The sequence below is a fragment of the Octopus sinensis genome, linkage group LG15 (genome assembly GCF_006345805.1).
Source record: "Octopus sinensis linkage group LG15, ASM634580v1, whole genome shotgun sequence".
Classification (NCBI taxonomy): Eukaryota; Metazoa; Mollusca; class Cephalopoda; order Octopoda; family Octopodidae; genus Octopus; species Octopus sinensis.
The window spans coordinates 5,494,227-5,506,726 of record NC_043011.1 but is presented as its reverse complement, the minus strand read 5'-3'; the positions used below and the strand labels follow the sequence as shown (position 1 = coordinate 5,506,726).

The window sequence follows — 12,500 nt, the reverse complement described above, 5'->3', positions numbered from 1 at the left end:
TATGCAATGTATGTATGTATGTATGTATGTATGCATGTATGTATGTATGTATGCATGTATGCATGCATGCATGTATGTATGCATGTATGTATGTATGCATGTATGTATGCATGTATGTATGCATGTATGTATGCATGCATGCATGTATATATGTATGTATGTATGTATGTATGTATGTATGCATGTATGTATGTATGTATGCATGTATGCATGCATGCATGTATGTATGCATGTATGTATGTATGCATGTATGTATGCATGTATGTATGCATGTATGTATGCATGCATGCATGTATATATGTATGTATGTATGTATGCATGTATGTATGCATGTATGCATATGCATACATGTATATATGCATGTATGTATGTATGCATGTATGTATGTATGTATGCATGTTTGTTTGTATGTATGTATGCATGTATGTATGCTTGTATGTATGTATGCATGTATGCATGTATGCATGTATGTATGTATGCATGTATGCATGTATGTATGTATGTATGCATGTATGTATGCATGTATGCAGGTATGTATGCAAGTATGTATGTATGTACGTATGTATGCATGTATGTATGCATATGCATGCATGTATCTATGTACGTATGCATACACGTGTATATTCATTATGCATGTATGCATGCATACATGTATGCATGCATGCATGCATGCATGCATACATGTATGTATGCATGTATGCATGCATATATGTATACATGCATGTATGTAATTATGCATGCATATATGTATACATGTATGTATGTATATATGCATGCATGTATGTATGTATGCATGTATGTATGCTTGTATGTATGTACGTATGTATGCATGTATGTATGCATACATGTATGTATATATGCATGCATGAGTTCATTTCCAGGCGATGCGTTCTGTCCTTGAGCAAGACACTTTATTCCACATTGTTCGAGTCCACTCAGCTGGTAAAACATGTTCTTTTCCTTTAATTGTAAAGGGACAGGGCTTGTCACATTCCGTGTCACGCTGAATCTCGTCTAATCAGAATTATTGGACAATTGAGAGAAGGAAGTTCATGAATGTGTTTCACCATAAAACTGTATGAGATGAAGTGGTGTAGCAGAGTACAATGATGTAGTGTGTAGCTATCAAAGCAGGATCTTATCGAGGAAATAAGGATTGCGTGGGTCCTAGCTCTTGTTGTATTGACGTCAGTTCTGGTGGTAACACACAAAGACGTAGTGTCATATATAATCAATGCAATGTTGAATTACGCATATTATAGGTGCTTTTAATGTACATATATACATAGATACATGCATACATACATACATGCATAAATACATACATGCATGCATACATGCATACATATATATATACATGTATGCATACATACATGCATATATACATATATACATACATGTATGCATACATACATGTATGCATACATACATGCATAAATACATATATGCATGCAAACATGCATACATATATACATACATGCATATATACATGCATGTATGCATACATACATGCATATATACATACATACCATATTTCTGCTGCAAAACACTGCCTGCGTTTCAGTTTATTGTGAAAATAATGAGAATTTTATTAAAAAATAACTTTGTCACAATTAACACTTTAGCATTTAAATTGACCATATCTATGTCAATATATTCTACATATTTCATATTCAAACCAGCCAGATCTTGCCTCTCACACCAACCCTGCAATGTTACTCTCAAAATAAACAGCTCCTCAAAGTCTCAAAGCCACAGAATAATGCATGATTACTTCAAAACAATGTGATTGAATAAACATTACTTTTGATAGAATAATGTGAATGCTAAAGAGCGTAGGCTGCGGGGTCACTCCGAAAAGCTCTATCTGCGACGATTTCATCTCAATCGAAGGAGAGGGGCTTTCTCCGTCCGGGTTGCGGTTCCGTGGAATAAGCTGCCGGACGAGATAGTGAAGATGCCGACGACCGCTCGGTTCAAAGTCTCTCTTGACCAGAAATGGTCTGAACTCTTTGTATGACCATCCTCCCTGTACATAACTCCATGTCCCCCTACATGGCCTTGCTTTTTGCTTTTTGATTAAGTTAAATGTTCAGAATGCTAACTGTCATTCAGCAAAAACAATAACAATATCTAACAAAAACATCTTAAATGACGGTCTGACTGTCTGCCAAGCAAAGAGGAAGCAGTAATTGAAGTAGATGGTGATTATGCTCCAGAATAATCATTTAAAGATGTTTTTGTTACACGTTGTTGTTGTTTTTGTTGAATAAAATTTGTTGAAAAAAAGTCACAATAATTATGCACCAACCTAATATATGTGCATATATGTATGCATGTATGTATGTATGTATATATGTATGTATGTATGTGTGTATGTATATATGTATGTATGTATGCATGCATGCATGTATGTATGTATGTATGTATGTATGCATGCATGCATGTATGTATGTATGTATGTATGCATGCATGCATGTATGTATGTATGTATGTATGTATGAATGTATGTATGTATGTATGAATGTATGTATGTATATCTATTGGATTGGATTGGTGCATAATTATTGCGGTTTTTTTCTACAAATTTTATTCAACGAAAACAATAACAATATTTAACAAAAACATCTTTAAATGTCGGTCTGTCTGTCTGCCAAGCAAATGGGAAGCAGTAATTGAAGTGGATGGTGAATATGCTCCAGAATAATCATTTAAATGTGTTTTTGTTAAATATTGTTATCGTTTTTGTTGAATAAAATTTGTTGAAAAAAAAGTCACAATAATTATGCCCCAACCTAATATTTCTATAGTAACCTTTCCCAACTCCGTTCCTCAATCAATCCAAGACCCTGTCAGTGTTTGCATCTGCCATCAATAGAAATCAATAACATAAACACTTACATAATCTGATTCTTGGGATTCCATTCTGTCTTAAAATCTGTTAAAGAAGAAAAAAAAAAGCAATTATATTTAATGTTGTTGTTGGGTAGAGGTGGGTATTTTTGTTCTGCATTTTTTTTTTATTCTTGCTTAACATATGAGGACCAAGGGTACTCTTTTACTCTTTTACTTGTTTCAGTCTTTTGACTGCGGCCATGCTGGAGCACCGCCTTTATCGAGCAACCCGACCCCGGGACTTATTCTTTTGTAAACCCAGTACTTATTCTATCGGTCTCTTTTGCTGAACCGCTAAGTAACGGGGACATAAACACACCAGCATCGGTTGTCAAGCAATGCTAGGGGGCAATCACAGACACACAAACACACACACGCATATATATACATATATACAATGGGCTTCTTTCAGTTTCCGTCTACCAAATCCACTCACAAGGCATTGGTTGGCCCGAGGCTATAGTAGAAGACACTTGCCCAAGGTGCCACGCAGTGGGACTGAACCCGGAACCATGTGGTTGGTAAACAAGCTACTTACTACACAGCCACTCTAGCTTTACTTTGCAAATGACAGACCCATGTTCAAATCCTATCTGAGAACTGCACAAATATCAAGGAATAAGACAGCTGATATTGAATAGAGATCAAATCAGTTGAAATGTATACATATATGTGTGTGTGTGTGTGTGTATAACTCATTTAGTATGTTTATAAACAGGACTAATTTAGTTGTTTTTCCATAGACTGGAAAAAATGATGACCAATCTTAATTGATTTATGAATCTTGTTGGATTTCCATCAAAGGCATCTCCATCAATTTGACCAACTCCCAGAGAAACAAGCAACAATTTTAGTAGCCACAGAAAACCGGGGTTACTAATTTGCATATCATAAGTGTTAACTCTCGGTGGCACGTAAAAAGCACCGACCGATTGTGGCTTTGCCAGCCTCCCCTGGCCCCGGTGCCGGTGGCACGTAAAAAGCACCCACTACACTCATGGAGTGGTTGGCGTTAGGAAGGGCATCCAGCTGTAGAAACACTGCCAGATCAGACTGGAGCTTAGGTGCAGCCTCCTGGCTTCCCAGACCCCGGTTGAACCATCCAACCCATACTACCAAGGAAAACGGACATTAAACAATGATGATGATGATGTTACCATTATCATCGGCAGCGATGTCGGTGGTGGCAATGACGACAAGCACAATGGATGATGATGTTACCATTATCATCATCATCATGTTTGTCGTCATTGCCACCACCGACATCGCTGCCGCCGCCACTGTCATCATCATCATCATCGTCATCATTGTCATTGTTATTCAACATCCATTGTCCATGCTGGCATACAACAAGCTTCTTTCAGTTTCCGTCTCTCAAATCTACTCACAAGGCTTTGGTCAACACACAGCTATACTTGCATCTATATATTAATAAAATTAATGAGTCTTCCACTAATTAGACAATGAAAACACATAACTTTGAGATTATAAAACTTCCTGTTCTCCTTTTTAAAGGATTGTCTCAACAGAAAGTAACTGTCTTAATAAACATCTGATCCAATGGCATAAAAGACAAATGGACATGTTACATGAAAACCCAATTTCTGCAGCATGCATTCAGGGAAAAAAACTTTTTAGTGCATTAAACCTGATGGAAGAACCGAATTCATACACTGGATCCAGAGTGACTGCTTGAGATATAGAAGGTGGGGCTCTTACCCTCAAATAGGATATGTAAAGAAAGAAGGGGCAGTAGAACCAAGAGAATTGGGAACCAAATAACCAACAGTGCTTAGTTTTATTATTTCTAAATTTTGAGTTCAAACCTCGCTAGAATCAGCTTTATCTTTCATTCCACCAGAGACTATTTAAAAAGATGTACCAGTTATATACAAGGGTTGATTCGGTGAAAAGTAGCATGCTAATACACATTGACATCTCTCTGGTCTTGTACTGATGTAGGGAATCAACACCTGCGTAAGAAATAACAGTAACTTGATTTGGTTTCGTCCCTTCTGTGAGTCCTCATAGACCAGACCTACAATCAAAAATATTCTATTCTTTATCATTGTGTCTTTTTATGTATTAGGATCTATATTATTCAAATATACCTTTGCGAGGGGGTTTGTATTTATGGTTTACCCATGCAAGTTAGCTCAACACCCCAAGAATTTGTTTCCTCATTACTTTTGGTAATATGGATATCTTTTATTTTATTTACATATGCCTCATGGGTATATGGCATAGTGGTTAAGAGCACAGGCTACTAACCCCAAGGTTCCGTGTTCAATTCCAGGCAGTGACCTGAATAATAATAATAATAACGGCGAAAAATGAGAACCCAGGTTCGAAATTTCGCCAAGAAATCTGATGAAGGCTGGAGAGTATATCAGCCGAAACGTTGTATTAACAACAAACAAGATGAGGACAAATATCCGTCAAATGTAAATAATGTACATAATTCCTCATCTCTCAAATATAGAACTGTATCTTTTATTTTATTTCCATTTTCAGGAATGCACACACACACACACACACACACTCACACGTTATCAATCACCAACATCTCTTTCTATTAACCAGTAAAAAAACAATCAACGAAAAGAACAGTACCATGGTACCTCACTTTGTATCCACCAGACAGATGATGCTTTGCTCTCAGTAAACTTAACATTGAAGTGGCTTTTGGTGCCACATAAAAAGCACCCAACATCCTCTGGAAAGTCGTTGGCATTAGGAAGGGCCTCCAGCCATAGAAATCAAGCCAAAACAGACCATCGGAGCCTAGTGTTGCTCTTCAGCTTGCCAGCTCTTGTCAAACCATCCAACCAGCATAGAAAATGGATGTTAAATGACGATGAAGATGATATACATACACATGTGTGCATGTTTGTGTGTGTGTGTGAATATATATATATATATATATATATATATACTTTATTTAAAGCAGCAGAAAATTCAACAAAACCTGTTACTCTGAGTTTTTATGTGCAACGGGAAACTCAGAGTAACAGGTTTTGTGGAATTTTCTGCTGCTTGAAATAAAGCATATTACTCTACCACTGGTATTTGAGTACTCTTTTTTCCACCTTGTTTCACATTTATGTGTTTACTCTGGTGTATATATATATATATATATATATATATATATATATATATATATAATATATATATATACACACATATATATACATATATATATGGATGGGTAGGGGTAGTTCCAGATTTGCATTAAGATGATCACAATTGAATGCCTTTAATCATAAGACAGTTCAATAAGTAAACAACCGCAATTATTTTCACACTAAATTCCCCTATAGACATAATGTACACCATCCGAAAGTTACATTTGGTGGGTGTGGGATGTCTGTCAGTATGTATGTGTATGTTCCTACTAACTTTTTTAAAATGGCAAAATGGTATTAGGAATGGCATCCAGCCATAAAAACCATGCCGAAGCAGACATTGGGGCTTGATGCAGTCTTCAGACACATTGGAACCCATCAAATCGTCCAGCCCATGCCAGCATGAAAGATGAACATTACGTGATGACAATGATGAGGAAATTCCAATATAATCATGGGAGCCAATCAAGGACATTGGCAGAAACCATGTTGGGATGATGCATTTTACATGCCACCGGCACGGGAGCCAGTCAGGCGGACCTGGCATTGATCACATTCAGATGATGCTTTTTGTGCCAGCGGCACAGGAGCCAGTCAGGGGACACTGGCATTGACCACATTTTGATGATGCTTTTTACGTGTCACTGGCACGGGAGCCAGTGAGGGGGCACTGGTCACAGCCACAATTTTGGTTTTACTTGACTGAACAGGTCTTCTCAAGCATATCATATCGCCCGATGCATCTGATAACAAAAATGACTTTTCCCATTCACATTTGTCACCATAGAGTAACATATCAAATTGAAAACACAGCTCCATTTTCTATGTAATTAATACTAATGAATTAAAATCATCCCTATCTTAATTATTAAAGATTTTTCCTCCCAGCTGCACTAAAATTACTCAATTATAAGATTATATTGTCATTATTGAGGATGTAATTCAAATTTAATTAAATTCCTTGATCTGTTGCATTAAACATGTGAAAAGCCACTTCAATGATAGGCTTACTGGCAGCAAACCATTATCTGTGAGGTGGACACAAATTGGGGTGCCCTGTTTCTGTTCTTCTCTTTGGTTGTTTTTTTATCGGTTAATACAAACAGATGTTGGTGATTCATAATGTGTGTGTGTGTGTGTGTACATTCTTGGAAATAGGAAAAGAATACCTATGCAAATGTAAACAGACACACTTAAATACGCTGAAAAAATATATGCAAGTATAAATAGATGTATCATGTTCAATAATTCCTGTCTGTATGTATACACACCACACACACACACACACACATATGTCTGTATGTATTATATATATGTATGTGTGTGTGAGACAAAGTGGTATCAGAAAGTTCCTGGACTAGTTCTGTAGCACACCAACAGATGGCAGCACATGGTGTGTGTGCAGTGAGAGCTAGCAGCGCCCTTCATGAGGTAGTGTACCAGGTGACATCACTGTGATTTCTTCGCAGATTGTGAGATTTGTGTTTTTGTGATCATGTGTGATCTGCTGTTGTCTACAATTTTGTCAAGGACAAGAAATTGGAACAAAGAGTCAACATGAAATTTTGCCTTAAACTTGTGAAGTCTACTCCAGAGACATTGAGCATGTTCTGGCAAGCTTATGACAACAAGGCAATGGGTCGTACTCAAGTGCTTCAAGAATGGAGGAGCATCCCTGGAAGACGGTGAGTGATCCGAAAGATCTGCCACAAGTGTCAACCTGGAAATGTGATATTGAGCATTAAGAATTCATCACTCAGGACCAGATTGTCAACTGAGAGTTCTTTGACATTTTGAAGTGTTTGGGGGAAGACATGCATGACAACAATGAACCCCATCACCAAGTTCTCCTCACCTGTGAGTTTCTCACCAAAACCAACATAGTACCACTTCTGCACCCACCCTATTCACCAGATTTAACACCTGCAGACCTTCATATCTTCCCCAAAATGAAAATGCAGCTCAAAGGTCTCTGTTTTAACTCTGTTATTGAGATCCAGAGTGAATCGCAGAAGGTCCTCGACTTGCTTATGGAAAATGACTTCCCGGCCAGATTCCAAAGGTGACATGAACACTGGGATCAGTGTATTGGTGTGCAAGGGGACTATTTCGAAGGAGATGATGTTAAAACTTAGGTAAATAAGTTATTTTTTATTAAACATAACTAATCCAGGACCTTTTGATACCACCTCAAACATACATACATACATACATGCATACAAATACATACATACATACATACATACATACATACATACATACATACATACATACATACATATACGTACATACATACATATTGTTACTGCACTTTGTTTTTGAAGTTCTGATGAAGCTATAGGGTAACACACAAACATTCAACTATGAGTGCATTGCATCTTGTAGCAGAAACAGCTGTGAGCTAATGTAGTTCATGGCATAATTTCTTATTCCCTTGTCATTAATTTAATTTCTTATTGCTGCTCTTTTTTCTTATTGCTGACCCTTTTTTTTGTTTTTGGTTAAGATTTTTTTCACTGTTCACTTCCTGTTCATATTCTATCTACTGATCATTTGGTTACTTTTTCTGATGAGTTGTAAAGCACCACCTGAGCATTGTTTACAATAACTTCATTATTATTATTTTTCAAAACACTTGTCTATTGAACTCTAACACCAGGTTATTAATTACACCTAATCAAAGTAATAATAACAAGAGCACTCAGAGAGTGCAAACCTCCACCAAGGCAACACCAATGTCCTCTCAATGATTAGCCAGAGAGGATTTTTAAAATGAGAATATCTGAAATAAACTCGACTACTCTCACAAGTGAGAATACTAAAAACGAATCTGACCGCTCTCAAAAATTAACTAAAAAACCAGAAAAATTATCCAGAATCCTTATCTGATACTGGATCAATCCCAAAATCTAATCAGTTTGTGACAGTCATGAGGTCAAACCGCCCTGAAACTTTCATCTGAATCCATCCATCGGTTCTTGAGATATCTTGAGATATCTTGAGATATCTTGTCCACAGACAAACAAACACGACTGAAAACAATACCTCCACCTTCGCTAAGGAGGAGGTAATAATAATATAATAATAATATAATAATATAATAATAATATAATATAAAAATAATAATAATAATAATATAATATAATAAAAATAATAATAATAATAATAATAATAATAATAAAAATAATAATATAATATAAAAATAATAATAATAATAATAATAAGAATAATAATAAATAATAATAATAATAAAAATAATAATAATAATAATAATATATAATAATAATAATAATAATAATAATAATAATAAAAAAATAATAATAAAAATAATAATAATGATGATGATGATGATGATGATGATGATAATAATAGAGCAATAATAATAATATATAATAATAAAAATAATAATAATAATAATAATATAATAATAATATAATAAAAATATAATAATAATATAATAAAAATAATAATAATAAAAATAATAATAATAATAATAATAAATAATAATAATAAAAAATAATAATAATAAAAATAATAATAATAATAATAATAAAAATAATAATAATAATAATAATAAAAATAATAATAATAATAATAATAATAATAATAATAATAATAAAAATAATAATGATAATAATAATGATAGTGGTTTCAAATTTTGCCACAAGGGCAGCAGTTTTGTGAGAGGGAAAAAGTCGATTATATCGACCCCAGTGTTCAACTGGTACTTATTTTATCAACCTCAAAAGGATGAAAGGCAAAGTCAACCTCAGTGGAATTTAAACTCAGAACATTGCGATGGACGAAATATCGCTAAGCATTTCACCTGGTGTATTCTACCAGCTCGCCACTATGAATAACAACAACAACAACAACAGAGCCTATAATAATTAGTCCATTGGGAACTGTAAGCAAAGATATAGACAAATGGTTGAAGGAGATTCTAATAGAATCTCCTTTAGAGTTTCTAAAGAAAGTTTGCCTCTTAGGGACAGGAAAAATTATCAGGGCAGTTCTAAGGACTTGAAAGTCTTTTGAAAGTCAATGGATATGCTGGATCCCCAAACCCCTAAGGTCCCTGGGAAAATAAATGCACTGGACCCTATGGTAGCTATTTATTGGTTGTTAATTCTCTTCATTTCATCTACTTCTTTCAGTGCAGGCCATCTAAATATTAACCTTCTTCATCAAGCAGTCTTGGTCAGCTTGCAGGCTTAGTCACTGTTGAACTGGTGCTACATCTGAGCCAGCTGACCAATGTGTGTATTTGCATGTGTGTGTGTGTGTGTGACTGTATTCTTTTATTCTTTCACTTGTTGCAGTCATGTGACTGTAGCCATGCTGGAGCACCACCTTTAGTTAAACAAATCAATCCCAGGACATATTCTTTGTAAGTCTAGTACTTATTCTATTGATCTCTTTTGCCAAACCACTAAGTTACAGGGATGTAAATACACCAACATCGGTTGTCAAGTGATGGTGGGGGGACAAACACAGACATACAAATACATACACTACACACACACACACACACACATATATATATGTATGTATTTATATATAATATATGACAGGCTTCTTTCAGTTTCTGTCAACCAAATCCACTCGCAAGGCTTTCGTCAGCCCCAGGCTATAGTAGAAGACACTTGCCCAAGGTGCTATGCAGTAGGACTGAACCCAGAACCATGTGATTGGGAAGCAAGCTTGTTACTACACAGCTACACCTGTGTCTATATATATATATATATATAATATATATATATATATATATATATATATAAAGCACCATTTGAGCGTGATCGTTACCAGCGTCGCCTTACTGGCACTTATACTGGTAGCACGTGAACAAAACACCCGAGCGAAGTCGTTGCCAGTGTCGCTGGACTGATTCTTGTGCAGGTGGCATGTAAAAAACACCATTTGAGCGTGGCTGTTGCCAGTACTGCCAGACTGGCCCTCATGCCAGTGGCATGTAAAAGCACCCACTACACTCTCGGAGTGGTTGGCGTTAGGAAGGTCATCCAGTTGTAGAAACTCTGCCAGATCAGATTGAAGCCTGGTGCAGCCATCTGGCTCACCAGTCCTCAGTCAAATCGTCCAACCCATGCCAGCATGGAAAGCAGGCGTTAAATCATGATGATGATGATGATGATGATGATATATATATATATATATATATATAAACATATCATCATCATCATCATCATCATCATCATCGTTTAACGTCCGTTTTCCGCGCTAGCACGGGTTGGACGGTTTCGACCGGGGTCTGGGGAGCTAGGGACTGCCCCAGGCTCCAGTCTAGTCTGGCAGTATTTCTACAGCTGGATGTCCTTCCTAACGCCAACCACTCCGCGAGTGTAGTGGGTGTTTTTTACGTGCCACCTGCACAGGTGCCAGAGGGGTCTGGCATCGGCCACGTTCGGATGGTGCTTTTTAGTGTGTGGGGGGGGGGGGCAGAAATATAGGGGAGCACCAGTGGGGAGGGGTGGTTCAGAGAAATGATGACAGGTTCTAGCAAGTAGAACGTAGGATATCAAGAGAGGGTTAATGCATGGTGAAATAGCGTATTGAAGAGGGGGGTTCGAAGAGTAGACACCTATAATGGTGGTGGGAGAAGCGACATCCGGTATAGATGGAGCAAAAATATAGAGATATCCGGTATTGGTGGTGGGGGTGGGTATTGGTGGTGGGGGTGGGCAAGGGCGGGTGCACCGGGAATATGACGGGCTGGCTTAAAAATGCTCTTAGCAAAGGAATAGGGGGGATGGCAGACAACGTAAAAGAGGGAGAGAGAGAAGGGAAATAGTGGAACCGCGCGAAAATGGGCCGCCATTGAAAAAAAACCCTGTATGGAGAAATAATATGCAATACGAGGCGAAGCTGAAAATAGTAGTAATAATAATAATAATAATAATAATAATAAAATAATAATAATAATAATAATAATAATAATAAGCAAACTTTTGACCGAGGATCAAAGGGACAATACTAATACTAATAATAATAGTAATAATAATAAATAATAAACAGCTCAACCACAACATTAGATTAGAAAGACTCTTATCTCTATATATATATACATATACATATATCTGTGCTTGAGAAGACCCAGCAAGCCAAGTGAGACCATAACCGTGGCTTATGCCACTGCAGCATAACTGGTTCATTTAAGAGTACCCTTCAATCATTGGGCAATGAACTGTGCTTGTGAAGACCTGTTGAGTCAAGTGAAGTCATTGTCATGGCCAATGCCAGTACTGCCTGATTGGCGCCCATGCTGGAGGCATGTAAAAAGCACTGTTCAAGCTTAGCCATTGACAGTGCTGCCTGAATGGTTCCTGTGCTAGCGGCAGATAAAAAGCACCATTTGAGCACAGGTCATTACCAGTGCTGCCTGACTGGCTGCAGTATTGGTGGTATGTAAAAAGCACCATTCAAGCAATTTTGTTGTTAGTACCGCCTGACTGGTCCTCGTAC

The 12,500-nt window shown here is 36.7% G+C and overlaps 1 protein-coding gene across 3 annotated transcripts in view; it reads right to left on the bottom strand.

Moving 5' to 3' along the window:
• LOC115219826 (oxidoreductase NAD-binding domain-containing protein 1) overlaps nucleotides 1–12,500 on the bottom strand; it is a 40,156-nt gene that overhangs the window by 20,227 nt on the left and 7,429 nt on the right. For 2 of the 3 annotated variants that reach the window (XM_036509427.1, XM_029790107.2), the window contains exon 2: nucleotides 2,902–2,938. In XM_036509427.1, coding sequence (XP_036365320.1) covers nucleotides 2,902–2,925 — 24 coding nt within the window. In that variant the 5' untranslated portion in view covers nucleotides 2,926–2,938. Of the gene's footprint in view, nucleotides 1–2,901; nucleotides 2,945–12,500 lie in introns of all 3 variants that reach the window. The other variant, XM_036509426.1, reaches the window with a different exon arrangement.